At 35.1% G+C, this 15247-nt stretch overlaps 1 protein-coding gene across 4 annotated transcripts; it reads right to left on the reverse strand.

Moving 5' to 3' along the window:
- Positions 1–4125: 4125 nt before the first annotated feature.
- Positions 4126–14966, reverse strand: LOC104598655 (serine/threonine-protein kinase Nek2-like). 4 transcript variants are annotated; one of them, XM_010260824.3, is made up of 15 exons: positions 14651–14966; positions 13368–13496; positions 13145–13211; positions 12638–12703; positions 9697–9743; positions 9527–9572; positions 9327–9407; positions 9182–9224; positions 9051–9100; positions 8880–8961; positions 8739–8788; positions 7286–7359; positions 6714–6765; positions 5550–5975; positions 4126–5294 (listed from the first exon to the last, which is right to left on the reverse strand). In XM_010260824.3, exons 2-15 carry the CDS (start codon positions 13451–13453, stop codon positions 4629–4631), a joined length of 1836 nt encoding a protein of 611 aa, XP_010259126.2. In that variant the 5' UTR covers positions 13454–13496; positions 14651–14966; the 3' UTR covers positions 4126–4628. The 4 variants fall into 4 exon arrangements, with proteins under 4 accessions (XP_010259126.2, XP_010259129.2, XP_010259127.2 ...); XM_010260827.3 differs by lacking the exon at positions 14651–14966 and adding an exon at positions 14429–14565; XM_010260825.3 differs by lacking the exon at positions 14651–14966 and adding an exon at positions 14374–14511.
- Between the last annotated feature and the right edge of the window lie 281 nt (positions 14967–15247).

Consider the following 15247-nt stretch of genomic DNA (forward strand, 5'->3'; position numbering starts at 1 on the left):
TTAAAATACCAATCATCCCTAGTTGAACTTTATAAAAGTACTTTTATGAAAACACTTTTATAAATGTACTTTTATGAAAGCACTTTTATGAAAGTACTTTTACAAAAGTACTTTTCTGAAAGCACTTTTTTAAAAGTACTTTTATTAAAGTGCTTTTACAAAAGTACTTTCACAAGGGTACTTTCTTAAAGTGCTTTTATAAAAGTGTTTTCATAAAAATATTTTTATAAAAGTGCTTTCAAAGGGTATATTTTGAAAATTTGAAAGAAAATGAAGGGCAAAATAGTCACAAATGCTTATTTAAGTGCTTATTAGAGAAAAAGACTACTAAACACCCAATATAAAATAAGGCACTTGAAAATTTTAGGTGCCAAATGCAAATAAGTGCTTATTCGAATAAGCACTTGTTTTTAAGAACTTATTCAATAAACACTTATTTTTAACTTAAGCACTCCCAAACATGACCTAAGACATTTAAAAAAAAAGATACAGAAAATAAAATGTTTTCAAAATGTAATTCTCATTTTTTTTTTCCTTTCAGCTCTAATTGCACAGATGCATGACAAGTGCCCTTACACTACTGCATTGATAGACAATTTCAATGGTAGGTGCCCTTATAGTTTTTTTGGAGAATGGTCGGTGATTCCCCACACCAGAAAAAATAACTGACTCTCGAGGAAATGATGTTATGAAATCAATTCCCCACTGTATTTGCAAGGGCTAATGAGAATATAAAAAACATATTAAATAGGCAATTTTATTCATCTATGCAGATTTAAATTTAGTTATTTGGGTAAATGAACCAAATTAATTTAGTGTAATTTAACTAGTTAATTTAACTTAATTGATTAAGTATGGTAAATTAATTAATTACTAATTTAATTAATCTAATTAAATACTTAAATTACATTAATTACTTAAGTTTTCAAACAAATCATTTTGCAATTACAATTAATAACTTTAAAGTAATTAATAAAGTCTTAAAAATACATTTAAGAGAAATTAAGTTGGTGTTTGGCATCAATGTTGTTTTATGAGAAAACGGTGCCATGTAGGTGACACATCAGAAAAGGCGATGCTTTAGAAAATGGCCTCTTATTTGGTACCATTTTTTCATAAAAAAAATGTTGCTTCAGAAATTGGGAAAGTGTGTTCTGAAGCAATGCCAAATTTGATATTTTCTCAAAAAATAGACCATTGCTACCAACAGTTCAATGTTGTGGCATCAATGTGGCAACATCTTGGACGTTGGACAATATGGCGAATGCTGAAAATGATTCTACAACACTGGTACCAAACAAAACCAACGCTATTTTCCCAGAAAACAACCTATGTGGCAGCATCGCTTCCAAACAAAAAATAAGCACCACTTTAGAAAACGGTGCTTACAACCCAAATATGCCAAATACCATTTTTTATGAGAAGACGGTGTTGTGTTCCCAATACTAATGCCAAACAGCTACCAAGTAACTTAACACATAATATGCACTAAGACATTTTATCAAGTGTATACTATTGGAGGGGTTGAGGGCAGGGAGGGAGAGAGGGTGGGGAAGGATGTTTGGGAGTGGTTGAATTCTTGGAGAGAGAAAGAGAGTGAGAGAAGAGAGAATGTTTCAAAATATTAGTTTGCTTTTGTTCTATGGAATTTGATTAAGAAGTTAAAGAGATGTAAATGAAAAGGTTTGACTTGACCCAAAAATTCTGGGCTTGGTCCTAAGTTTTGTGCTTAGATTTGGTTTGGGCCTAGCCCTACAAATTTGTAGCCCACGCTTTGGACTAATACTTTAGTCTAGCCCAAGCTCACATTAGGCTCACAAATTTTCAAGTCAAGTTTGGATCCAACCAAACTAAGTCTAACCTAATTCAAAAATTCAAGGCTTGGACCTGGGTATTTTGTTCAAGCTTGACCCTAGGCTTGAGTGTGCATTAGGTCCACAAGTTTCCAAGTTGGGTTTGTTTCCAATAATTCAATCCCAACTTGGGGATTGCTTTTCAATGTCATATGCACAACTAAAAAAGGTACAGTGATTGCTTTTCAATGTCACTCTTGTAACTATCAAACACTCAATGTGACAAATAATGATACTTTTTGTAATTTGTAAAAAACTTAAGGCGAGAAACAATGACACTCTTGTAATTATATGAAATTCAACCTTATATGTAGAATTAAAAAGAAAAAGAAAAAACAATGTTTGCTTTTAATGGCACTCATGTAATTAATAAAAGACTCAATGTACACTCTTGTAATTAGAAAAAAACTTAAGATAACAAATAATGATATTATTGTAATTAGAAAGTGTTTATGAACATCCATACACACCACTAGTAAAGGTAAAATATGTCATACATGCCAAAATGAATATATCATACTCATAAAAATTCGAAATATTCAAATACCTAATAAAATTAATAAATCTATAGGCTCAATTTGGAAGGAGTACAAATACAAATATATACAGTACAAATACATACAATATAATATAAAAAGCAACGTTTTATACTCTACAAATTTATATTTATACTCCTTCTAAATTGAGCTATAATGATATAATGATGAATCAATCAAAATCACCCTCCCCCACTAAAAATTTGATGAATACCCCCTAATAAAATAGTTGAACACAACACTAATACACATAAGGGTTGGAGATAGGTAGACAATCCAAAGTTCTATTCTTGGTAGATGACCATATTATCCTCCGTTCCTTACATGTGGCAGAAATATGAATGTTTCTGATACATGCATCTGTTAAAATTACCTGTTTCCATTTTCCAGTACTTTAAAATTTATCAAAGGTCAAACCATCACAAAGACCTTTAGCCTATGCTTGGTTACAATGCAATTTTATTTGTTCTAGTACAAATGCATGGAGGTACAAATGAAAATAATACAAATTCTGGTTTAATTTTGTTTTGAGTTTTTCTTTATTCTGTTTCAGGTCTTATTTTACTTCATTTGTATTGCAATCAAACAAAATAAGGTAAATTTTGAAATAAAAATAAAACATAATTTACACCAAAATCATTTGCACTACCATCATTTTGCATCAGTGCAAATAAATTCACATTGCAACCAAACACAGCCTAAGGCTCAGTTTGGAAGTAGTACAAATACAAATATTTATACAATACAAATACATATGAAATGATACAAAATGTAAAGTTTTGGACTATATATTTGTATTTGTACTCCTTCCAAACTGAGCCTAAGGCTGCGTTTGGAAATGATGCAAATAAGTGAATACAAATATGTAGTGTAAAACAATTCATATAAATTGTAAAATTGGGTTCGCTTTGCATTGACAAATTTACCTTCTTTCCAAACAGATTTTTAGCTGTAATGGATGCAAACATGAATTCCAATATAAAATAAGCTTTTTTTTTTTTATCAAAAGCTCACTTGAATGCAAATTTACTTCTTTTTTATTGATGTACTTTTACATCTTATTATCAATGTAAATATGCATTAGTCTATCATTTGTCAATGCATAAATTTAATGTTGCCAAATACAGGGCAAAAGTGAACTAGAGTGCAAATTTACCCCAAACCGAAATTTACACTCCATTTGCATCGTTTCCAAACACAGTATAAAGCTCAGTTTAGGAGTACAAATATAAATATGTACAGTGCAAATACATACAAAATATAAGGTTTTGCACTTTACATATTTACAATTATACTCCTTCCAAACTGAGCCTACGTAGGAATACAAATACAAATATATAGAATGCAAAACCTTACATTTTGTATATATTTGTACTGTACATATTTGTATTTGTGCTTTTATCAAATTAAGCCTAAGGGACAAAATTTACAACCCGCAGTAAAGCATATTCGCCTTGTAATTTCCATGAAAACTCCCCACCCCAAAGTGTGTATTCCAAGGTTCAAAATAGCAATACACCGATATGGAATATCAGGTGAATCGATACAGCTTTTAGTATTTTTCTTATTATTTTCGCAATTCAGGAGAGCTGGTTTAAACCTCCTCCACACCCTAAACCAGTCAGACCCCGATACATCCACTGTAGGGGCGTATCAGAGGTCCTGGACCGATACGTATCGATACTTTGAATCTTGGTGTATTCTTAATTTCTTTTCAAGTTCAAATTTTCATCCTCTAGCATACAAATATCAGTAGTGGATCATCCATATTTCAGGGGGTAAGCACTAAGCAGGCTTAACCTCTGCACCTATGCCCTGTTTACAGAAAATAAATAAAAAAAAATGTAGCAAGTATCGATGCATCCGTTCCACTGTATCGATACTCGACATTTTGAACTTGATTTTTTTGTATGTAGAATTGGGATCACCAAATTGCATACAAATTTCTGCCCCTGTATTAAAGCAGAAGCCATTGAATGCCGTGCAGCACCCACTGCCTCGCATTTATAATACTCTTGCCTTCAGAAACTTCCAACCCAAAAAAACGCCATTGCTGTTGCTGCAGAGAGCGAGAAACATGAAACTGTAATTGGACGAGGACGGAGGACCGCCCCCCCACCCACCCAAAAAAAAAAAAAAAAACAAAAATTAATGAAAAAAAAAAACAACTATGGGCCTCGTAACCAGATTTGAAGCACTAATTTTATAATGCATGTTGCGATGAAGATATTCGATTTCGTTAACCTTCTTGCTTAACTGTTGTCTCTTTGAAGCTCTTAGTCAACCAGATAGCAGTCTCCCTAGGAGAAACCTTCCCAGGCCCAAATGGTTTCAATAGTACCCCAAGCTCTTCAAACCTCTCTTGTTGCAACAGTCGTGCACTAAACTCAAGCAAGCCTTCCAATGCCTCAGCCCGTTGCTGGTATGATGAAGTATCAAATCGGCGCTGCCGCATATCTGATGACGCTCCGCTACCAACAGTTGGATTCATGTCTGAGCATTGACTCCCACCCTCTACATCAACAGGAAAGGCACCATTTCGAATCCCATTCCAGGCATCCATGAAACTTGGCCTTGAAAAGGTTCTATCATGAATTTGGACTGTACATTTATCCTTTGTGATTGAACGCTCACCACAGTATGGTGAGGTGGAAGAGCCTTGTGCAGACATTGACAATGTTCTGCGGATTGGAAATAGAGGATCTTCGTACGAGGCCAAAGGGAATTCAGCTATTCTGTCAATTCGTGGGGCATTGACCGAAACATCAGGGGAGTTTAAGCGTTGGAGGAGACCAATGTTTGATCTGCAAGGGGTTTCCAGAGTTGCAGCTCTTGTAGGCAATGGCAAGGAAGCTCGGCGAGCCGGCCGAGCAGATTTAGTTGCTGGAGTACGTGATGCAGGAAACTGCAAATAAGATCATATCATGCAATCAGAAAGCAAATAAGAGATCAATTCCCAAGATACAGAAGTATTTGAAGTAGAGCTACAATAGTAGAATGTAGGAATGGAAGGATCCAGCCCACGATGAATCTCAGGGCCCACTCCTCTGACAAAGCAAATACCATATATGGAAAATATGTCCTGAATAAGGTACTGCTTCTATCACCACCATTCAAGGGATTTTATCTCTATAAATAACTTCAGTATAATGAAGCTCACCGATTCACGATTTGAACCAATTTTTGATGGGTCTGTTCGTCTCCTAGGAGTAGCAGAAGCTTTTGATGGTGTCTGTCTTGGTGTCTTGGCAATATTTGTTTTTACAGTTCTCGCCTTATCAGCACCTGATAATTCTGCCAGCTTTTTATTCAGAAAACTTGGCAGCTCCTGTATTCTTCTTGTAGAACACACAGATTCCACCTCAGCTTCAGGTACGCTTGGATTCAAGATCCTGTCATTGCTGAATGACCGCCTTTTCTCTTTGGCCTTGAAAAGAACATCTTCTGAGTCTGGAAACCTCGTTTTCTTTGTGTAATTGGACTCAGGCCAGTGGGCTGACAAGCTATTCCGCCTAGGACTATTAATTTTCAGATGGACCTTAAGAACGCAAGGTTGAAGGTGTGGATGCCTGAGCAGATCTGCAGCCTAACATGTGGAAAACAGCAGTTTGAGAACAAATTCGTCAATACTTAAAATAATAGAAAAATACATACAGCAAGACATTAAAATATGATTAGTATGGACCATAACCTTTACTCAAAAGGCAGGGGAAGCAGTGCAATGGTATGCATTGAAGACTGAGCCATAGTTCTAGGGGTCAGTTCTGAGGGAAAACAGCCAACAGGAGATAAATAACTAGGAATTTGATTTTGCCACAGTTTATTTTTCTTTTTATTTGACTCTGAATCAATATGGTAGCACCCAGGGCACCACAGTCTCTTTACACATTTACCTCCAATTCTACGTTTTCAGGAATTCTTATACACATTTTTTTACCGAACCCCAGATTTCAATGTGGGTCCATACTGGTTTCAGAGCTGCTTCAAACAAATGCACATTAACTTTCAAAACCACATTTTTGAGGAATTGCAATAACTTTTTATAGGGAAGTCACTTAAATTCTATGGAATTGAGAGTGGAGAAAAGTTCAACTTTGGATCTGCTATGTGATTCAAACAGAACCTATAATGCAACTCGGCTGATTTCTTAATCTGAGGATTTTCAAAGAGATCCATCACATGGTAGCTCCTGTTATCTTGTAGCCTACAAATGATTGCTATACATGCATGCAGTGGAACATGCATAACCACTTGATCATGTAGGGGTTACCTAAGCATAAACATGCATTATTATGTTTGTGTACATACAAGTGGTAGTACATACGCTTGGCCTAAGTTCAGGGTTCTTCCGCAGCATGCTTTTAACAAGCCCCCGACTGAACATGCAAAGAAAGATCAAGACACACATTAGCAATCAAAACCAAAATATAAATAGGTAACAAAAGATCAATGGTGAATTAATACCTAAAATACCAAGGAAGAATAAGTAAAATTTATCCCAGTTCATACACCGCATACCATTACCATGAATGAATATATAGAGAAATGCATCTTCAAGAAGGGAAATGTTTCAAGGCCAAGGCATGAGGTTACTAAGACCTGTCATATGGTCCAACCACAGTCCTCGAGGAATATTGCATGGGGGCAAAGTGAGTTATTGGTTTTATGCTAGCAGTCCTCTTTCAATAGTTGTTTACAAAAAACTAAAAGGAATATTGCATGGGGAAAAGTGAGTTATTGGTTTCATGCTAGCAGTCATCTTTCAATAGTTGTTTACAAAAAAACTAAAACTGCTGCAAGTTTGATCTTCCACAAATGGTTTTTTCATGTAAAACTGGGAGAATCTGTCTGGAGAAAAATTACATTATCATGCTTTAATAAAGGATGAGAACTCACAAGGGCCCAGAATACATGGTAGGAAGTGGTGCCACTATGGATTTGTTTATTTTATTGATCAGCGCTTGCATATCCTGCTCAGAAAGCAAAATCAAAAGCAATATTCCATATAAGTTTCTTGGACAAAACCTGGTCAGAATCTTTCTTTTCTTTTTTTTTTTTGGAAAAAAATCTGCATATACATTCTAAGATAATAGAGAACAATGCAATTATAAGAGATAACTACTCACATCCAAAATGCCTAGAAGGGATCCATAAGTTGCACAAATATCAGGAGATTGAGTAGAAACACAATATTACAATGATGGATTTCAGTCTAGTGCAAGATCAGGTAAGATCATTCAGGCACTTTCTCTAAGCTACTTCTTTGTATTCATGCAGTACTCAAGAATAGAGTGGAAATATTTTAGTCACCTATACTATTTTTTTTATCAGTTAGTCACCCTATACTATTGTAGACTTGAAAAAATGTTAGGAAAGTCTATATACAGAACAAATTAATTTCATCCCCTCTTCATGTTACCATGTTAATACCATGGTGGTCCAAAATGTCAAAACAAGAATATGGAGACCATCAAGTTCTACATATCACTTGGTTTTCTGGTGGCAATGACAATGAACTATGCCAATAAAACTAGTTTGAAAAATCTTCTCCTTGAAGGGGATCAAGTTATGCTTCAATCGATTACCATTTTCTTGCACCATTGCCATGTTATAGCCACCATCAAGAAAGGGCAACTGATCTTAAAAAGGACATGCCCATTATAAATATAATTAATTATTCATCAAAATAAACTATCACAATAAAACAATGGAAACAAGTATTTGAACTAGGGTTGCAACTTGGGTGGGCTCGAGTTGAGCATTTGCTAAATTTTGAAATGGCCTGCCCCTGATGCTGTGTAAATTCTTAAAGTCAGGTACTCAACTTGTACCCTAATTTGGTTTATGGCGTCAATTGCATAGAAGTTGTATAATGTTACTTCAGAGGACATTAGCATTCAATACTTGGGTAGAGAAAGCTTGATATTTCTTTCAGTTGCTGCACTTTGATCTATTCTACCCATTCTTATTCCATCCCCTCCCTACTGCTTTAATGGGGGAGCCCTAAAAGTTGATACAACTGACATTTGATTAAAAGAGTGAAGAACAGATCAATTGATGGTATAGAAATAGAAGGAAAACTAACAAACTTCATCTCTAAAGAAAGACAGAAGAGATGAAGATTTTTGTTTCTTTCTCAATTCCCCCACCTTTATCCTATGTTTGGTTAATTATTATTTCTTGAAAATGAAAGAAAATAATCGATATAATGTCTGATAAAACTATTTGCCTTTTAGTAGGGTTAAAAAGGAGGTTCTTGCTCTTGTATCTTCTGTTAATAACATTTCTCATGCAGAAATCTACAAATCTTAGGTAGATAAGACTGCAATAGAAAGCTTCTATAACTTACAAATGCTTTAAAGGCGGGCTTGTGAGCAGTCATTTCATATATGCAGCACCCTGGATAACAGAATAAGAAATTCCTATCACATATCTAGCTAAGGAATAAATAACAAAAAGGCTACACAAGATTTTAACAGAAAAGTGTTACCCAAAGACCAAATATCTGACTTAGAACCATAAGGTATATCAGCAAGAAGCTCAGGGCACATGTAGCTGGGAGTTCCCACAACCTGCATTATGATAGTTTTCCTAATTAATTAGACAACAAAGCAATAGTTGGAACCTGATAAACAAACCCTTCCCTTCTGTCACAACTTACAGAGGAAGCAAGATCATCTGATGTCAGCATTTTAGCAAGGCCAAAGTCACCTGTTGACCAAGGGAGACGTTGGTTCAGCATATTTATAATGTTTTTAAAGATTTATTGTGAAAATAACTAAATTCACCTACCTAGACGTATGTCCTGATCTTTTGTCAAGAATATATTTGAACACTGAACCAATTAAGGAATAATCAGTACAAACCATCTTCAAAAATTCTAGATAGAAACACCTAATCATAATTTCAATAAATGTACATAAGAGATGCTTCTGACCTTTACATCACGGTGAAGAACATGATTCGTGTGCAAGTAATCAAGGGCCATTAAGAGTTGAACAAGCCACTTACAAAGTTTCTGTGCGCAGTTAAAATATTTAAGTTCCAACAAGGACTTGAAAATAATCATTGTTTTAACATATAAATGTGAAAAGTATAAACATAGAAACATTGTACACAATTTACTAGGTAAACAACCTCTTCAGGGAAATGAACACCATTTGCTTTTTTAATGGCTTCTGCCCTGTACAAGAAAAGGAAGAAGCATAAATTCAAGAGCTATACAAAATAAGCAGAAGATTTCATGTTCAAGATGTTGGGTCCACTATTACATAAATAATTGACTTTTATGAGATAGAATGGCTTACATGTCTCCACCCTCACAGTAACCAATGATAATGCAGACATAGCAACCCTGTACCAAAGGCGTCAACATGATCAAAAATGGAATCCAATACTTGTAGCTCATATGTGCTTGTTTAAGCTTGGAGAAAGGGATTACAATGAATCCTGCATGTGTTACGGAAAGATCCTTCAAGAAGGTTGTCTGCCATTAGACCTGTTCAAAGGCCGGGCTGGGCCAGGCCTTGCCTCTATATTAATAAAACATGTTAAGGCCCAAGCCTAAGCCCAACCCTTGTATAAAGCCTGAAGCCTGACCAAGAGGTTGGGAAAGAAGATTTATTTTTATTGTTATTCAACATAAAAACTGATTTATTTATATTAAACGACCACAAAACCCAAAAATACTAAAAGATCTCACTATGACTTAAAAAAAGAGAAGAGAAACAAAGAAATAAAATATTATCAGGTTGGGCTTGGGGTCAGGCTCGAGCCAAGCTTTTTTGAGAAAGCTTGAGCCTGGCCTGAAAAACGTCGGGCTCAATTTTTGGGCCCAAGCCCAAGCCCAAGCCCACAGGCCTAAAATCTTGTCCAAGCCTAACCATGAATGGGTTACACTTGGCCAGTCCGCTGGGCTACCCATCTCATGAACAGATTTATCTATTTTCCATAGGGGTGGCAATGAGCCGAGCTTTTCATGAGCTGCTTGAGCTCGGCTTGGCTCAATTTCAACCGAGTTCGAGCCTATTAGTGCTCGGTTCGTGAGGTTCGCGAGCTGGCTCGAATATATATATATATATATATATATATATATATAAAACAAAAATATTATAATTATTAATTATTATAATTCTTAATTTTTTAAATTTAAAATAATTTTTTTATATATAACTTTTATTTTTATAAAATATTTTTTTCTCAAAATCGAGCTCGAGCTCAAGGTTTTGGCTCGAGCCTTGTAGAATAGTCTCGAGCCGAGCTTGAGCCTGGTACTATTCGGCTCGGCTCGAATCCACCCCTAATTTTCCACTATGTACAAGGCAATAAATAATGTTTTAAGATACAATGCAACAAAATTTGCACTCACGTAGAAACCTTTCACTCGGAGATACCAGATAGAACTTGTTCAAGGTTTAAAATGTCAGTGCAAGTGGAAATATCAATCATGCAAATATAGGAAACATGTCAGAAATGTCATGGAATTATTGTAAAAGTTATAAACATAAAATGCTATTTCATGTAATGACAAAAAATACACAAGTAAACCCCCTTTAAGTTTTAATTATTTCTTGTTTCAATTCATCTAACCAAGCTAAGAAATTAAGGTTAATAAATAATACGTTACATATTGTCCTATAAACTTCAAGAGTCAAAACTATGATATAGTGAATTCAACCAAAATTTTAACTCATAGAAACTGCAAATGATGCTAACAGATCAACCAAATAATTTATTATATAATAAGAATTAAGGGTCTGTTTGGTTAACAGTTGGAATCGGAATCGGAATTGGAATTGGAATCAAAACCCTCCGGAATCAGAATCGGAATGATCTATTCCTATAGTCTGGTTCAGATAATAATTGGAATAAACTGGAATGGGATTTCATTCCCAAGGGAGGTGGAGGAAATGACCATACCCTCAAATGGGGGAATGTCATTCCACCAGGAATGGGTATGGATTCCGATTCTGCCCAACCAAACAGTAGGTATCGGAATGGCCCATTCTGATTCCGATTCCTGATCCCTATTCCCGCGATCCAAACGGGCCCTAAGATTTAACTCCACATTTGAAATGAATTTTGAGCTGGATCAAAGTGGTAATCAGGTCTACTAAGGTGGACAATAACTCTACTACTCCACATATCTAAAATATTATCACCAATCTGTGTTACTCTGTATACTGCCAATAGTTTTCGTTAGGGAAAATGTCAATTCTAGTAATGTTTTGTATTGATACCCATGGAAATGAAAATGTCATAGAAGTACTAGGACATATATGGACATTTTAAACCATGAACTCATTCCACATGGAAACTTGCATCCAAGTAGGGCTACTATTCAATGAAGGTAGGGTTGCAACAGGATCAGATTCAGCAAAAATCTGAGTCCGATCCAATTACTGGAAAATTACATCCAAATCCGATCCAAAATCCAATCAGATTTGAAGACCTCATATTCAAATTCGAATCCTAATAGACTCGTATCAAATTCGAATTTAATCCAACTCCGCTTTAATTTTTTAAAATATCAAAAATTTAAAAATTTAACTACTTTTCAACTTTTATATATAATAAATTAATATAAATATAACAAAATTTATTTTATATATAATACAATATATAAAATATATTTTTATAACTTTAAATATAATTATATAAAATTTATATATTAAAGTCAATAAATATTATAATATAATCGGATTCGGATTTTAATTGGATAAGATGGGGTCAAATCCGAATCCAATCCAATTACATAAACACATCATCCAAATCCGAGATAATCAGATCGGATATTGGATATTGGATTGGGCCTCAGAATTTCGTGTATCATTGAAAAGCCTAATGAAGGGTCTTGGGAGAGGTAGATTGCATACAAACTTACAAAGTGCAAACGTAGCCTGTTTTTGGCATGAAGTAGCCACTCTCAAACTCAAACATGCATTCTTATGCTTTTCAGAACAAGGTTTACCATTGCACCAAGAAATGGTAATTTTGTAAGATTGAACCCCACATAGGATTGATGGAAAATGATAAACAGTTGCATAAGCAGCATACCAGTCACATAAAGTTTTAAGGAACATCAAATTTAGTTTCCAAGGACACATAACACTTCATTTAATAAAAGATAAAAAATCCCGCCATGCATGCTGTAAGGCCATTTCAAAGATGGAAAAGAAAATGTGTTATTATCAAATAAATAAAATCAATAGCCCTAAATAGTGATTTCATAAAAGAACGTTTGCTAACCTTTTCCACCCAAGAATCTTTGTATTCTACAATAAATGGATTCCGTACTTTAGAAATAAGCTCCATCTGCACAAGAAAAAAAAGTCAGCAGCTTTTTCTGGTTAGCAAAGAAGTCAACATCTTAAAGCCTAAAAACCTGAGGAATTCAGATATTGGCTTAAAATTATAATTTCTTTCAAAATAACCTTATTACAAAATCAGTTTCTAATAATTCTATGACAATAGATCACCACATCTTGACCTAAAATCTAGACAAACAACTTAGAGGATACCTAGGACGGCTGTTAAAATTTTACTGGTATGTATCTCTAAGCAAGTTCAAATCATGAAATAGTATTCCTTCTACAACAGTAGAACTACATTATATCTGTGAATTTCAATATTTTTTTATATAAGATATCATCTACTTCTAGCAACAAGAACAAAGAATCTTTGAAAAGGTATACCTGATCCAACTGGAAATTAAAAAAAAAAGGACAATCAAAAATATAATTAAAGTTAACTGACCTCCTGGTGGGCTGATCTTCTGCATCTATCCGTCTGGCGAGCAAGACGAATCTTCTTTAGGACATATCTTCAACGTGAGAGGGAAAATGTGTAAATATTAGTTCACAAATCCAAGGATCCATCAAAAACTGATTACTAATTTTTAGTCGTACCATTCAATTCCATAAGTAAAAAGCATAAGAAAGATAAAAATCAATGTGATGTACAGCTACTGAATCCTTACCTTTTCTTTTCATGCTTATGTCTCACAAGAAGTGCAGAACCAAAAGCTCCTTTTCCAATCTGTTCTAGTATTTCGTATTGCTCCATTTTAAGTTTTAATGTCCTTTATCCCTTCCAAGTGGTTTCAATCCTAGCAAAATAGAGTCGAAAGAGAACACAAGAAACTTATCAATAATTTAACAGGAGAAATGTTTTACCAAATAGAGTCAAAAAAGAAATGCAAGAGCACAACCCAAAGAAATGCACAAACTTATCAATACTTCACAGGGGATATATGTTTTACTAATCTATCTAAAACAACAAATGAAAACTACTTTATCTACAAACTTGCTTAAGAAACACAAACCTACCAAAATATAAAGACTGTTCCAAAGAAAAAAGGAGGGAGAAGGGGAAACTGGGAAAGATGGCATAAAATGGATGAATGAGGAAACCACCCAAGTCCAGTAAACTCAAAGGATTTGCCCATTCAAGGAAACCAATCAGAGTCCCTCAGGTAATCAAAGAAAATGCAGATTGCTCTCTAAAGCGGATAAGTAAATGTACACACTACTTCACCAATACAGCCAGCCAGCCAGTCACCCACCAAAAAGAAAATATAGAAACATAAGGTGGTATTTTGTTCCTTCTCAGCAAATCGACCACCAAAGACGCAGAGAAACCCTAACAGTGCGCCAACCTCTCCGGGGAATACATCAATACATAGCTACGCGGACTAACTATATTAAGACCAGAATAAGCACATTCACATAAAATGCAGAATTCTCGGAAACAAAAGAAAACAACTCCTCCAATAATTTCACTTGAAAAAACTCAACAAAAGCTGAACTCAGCAACCAAACACACGTCTCTAGGAATCAAGAAAAGTTAAAAGAAATAACAACCAGTAAGAGTGAGTAAATGCATAACCCCGGTAGAGAAGCAGTTGCAGAACATTCAAAAAGAAGGAACAAAATCATGGGAAGAAAGACAAAAAACATCCAAAATTTCACATATTAAAAGCGTACATTTCTCTGGAAGAACGAAACAGAAGCTCAGAAAAGCACAAAAATCCAAATATACTTGAATCTCTTCTCTCACGCAGATCGCAAAGGAGCCTTCTGGAGCAAATGCACGCCCAAGGTACAGAAGAAATTTAGTAGACAGTGAACTACTTGAAGGCATTTGAAAATTACAGCAAAGCAAAAACATAGTCAAGAGTAAAAGAGAAGTCAATCAAATCATCGCATCCGCAGATTCACAGAAGAGAACCAAATAAAGAGGAGAAAAGAAAAGAAGGCTCACCTGAAATCAGGCACATTTCGATCAACAAGATCTTCGAAGAACTAAAAGAAAGTGGACATTTGCAGAGATAAGACGAATTGGAACTCCCGAATGAGCTCTGCGAGATTAAAGAGTGAGAAATACAGAGAGAGAAAGAGAGAGAGAGAGAGAGAGAGAGCGCGGCAAATATAATAATTAAAAAGAGAAAGTGTGGTGTTTTCAGGAGTTCAAAGTTCAAACTGTAAAAAGAGAGAAGAAAAAGCTTCGGATGTTGGGAGGTTCTATAAAAGAAGTACAGAGAGAGAGAGAGGGAGGGAGAGAGGGAGAGAGAGAAATTTGGCAGCTTTCGTGCCTGCAGTTGCATGAAGCCATGAAGACCGACCGAAAGAAAAGAAAGAAAAAAAAAAAAAAAAAAAAAGAAAGGAAAAGTGGACCCCACGGCCTCGATCGCAACTACTCGATCACGACTCACGATTCACGAGCTTTCTGTTTGGCCCTCCCGGGATTTCTTTTGCATTATGACCAAAATGTCCTCCCAATCCCAAACACACCTCGTGAGTGTCCTACTTTATGCAAGGACATTTTTGTTGATTGATCGTATTTGAACCAGAAAGTAAG

Source organism: Nelumbo nucifera, chromosome 6 (assembly GCF_055504915.1).
Source record: "Nelumbo nucifera cultivar China Antique chromosome 6, China Antique-T2T, whole genome shotgun sequence".
Classification (NCBI taxonomy): domain Eukaryota; kingdom Viridiplantae; phylum Streptophyta; class Magnoliopsida; order Proteales; family Nelumbonaceae; genus Nelumbo; species Nelumbo nucifera.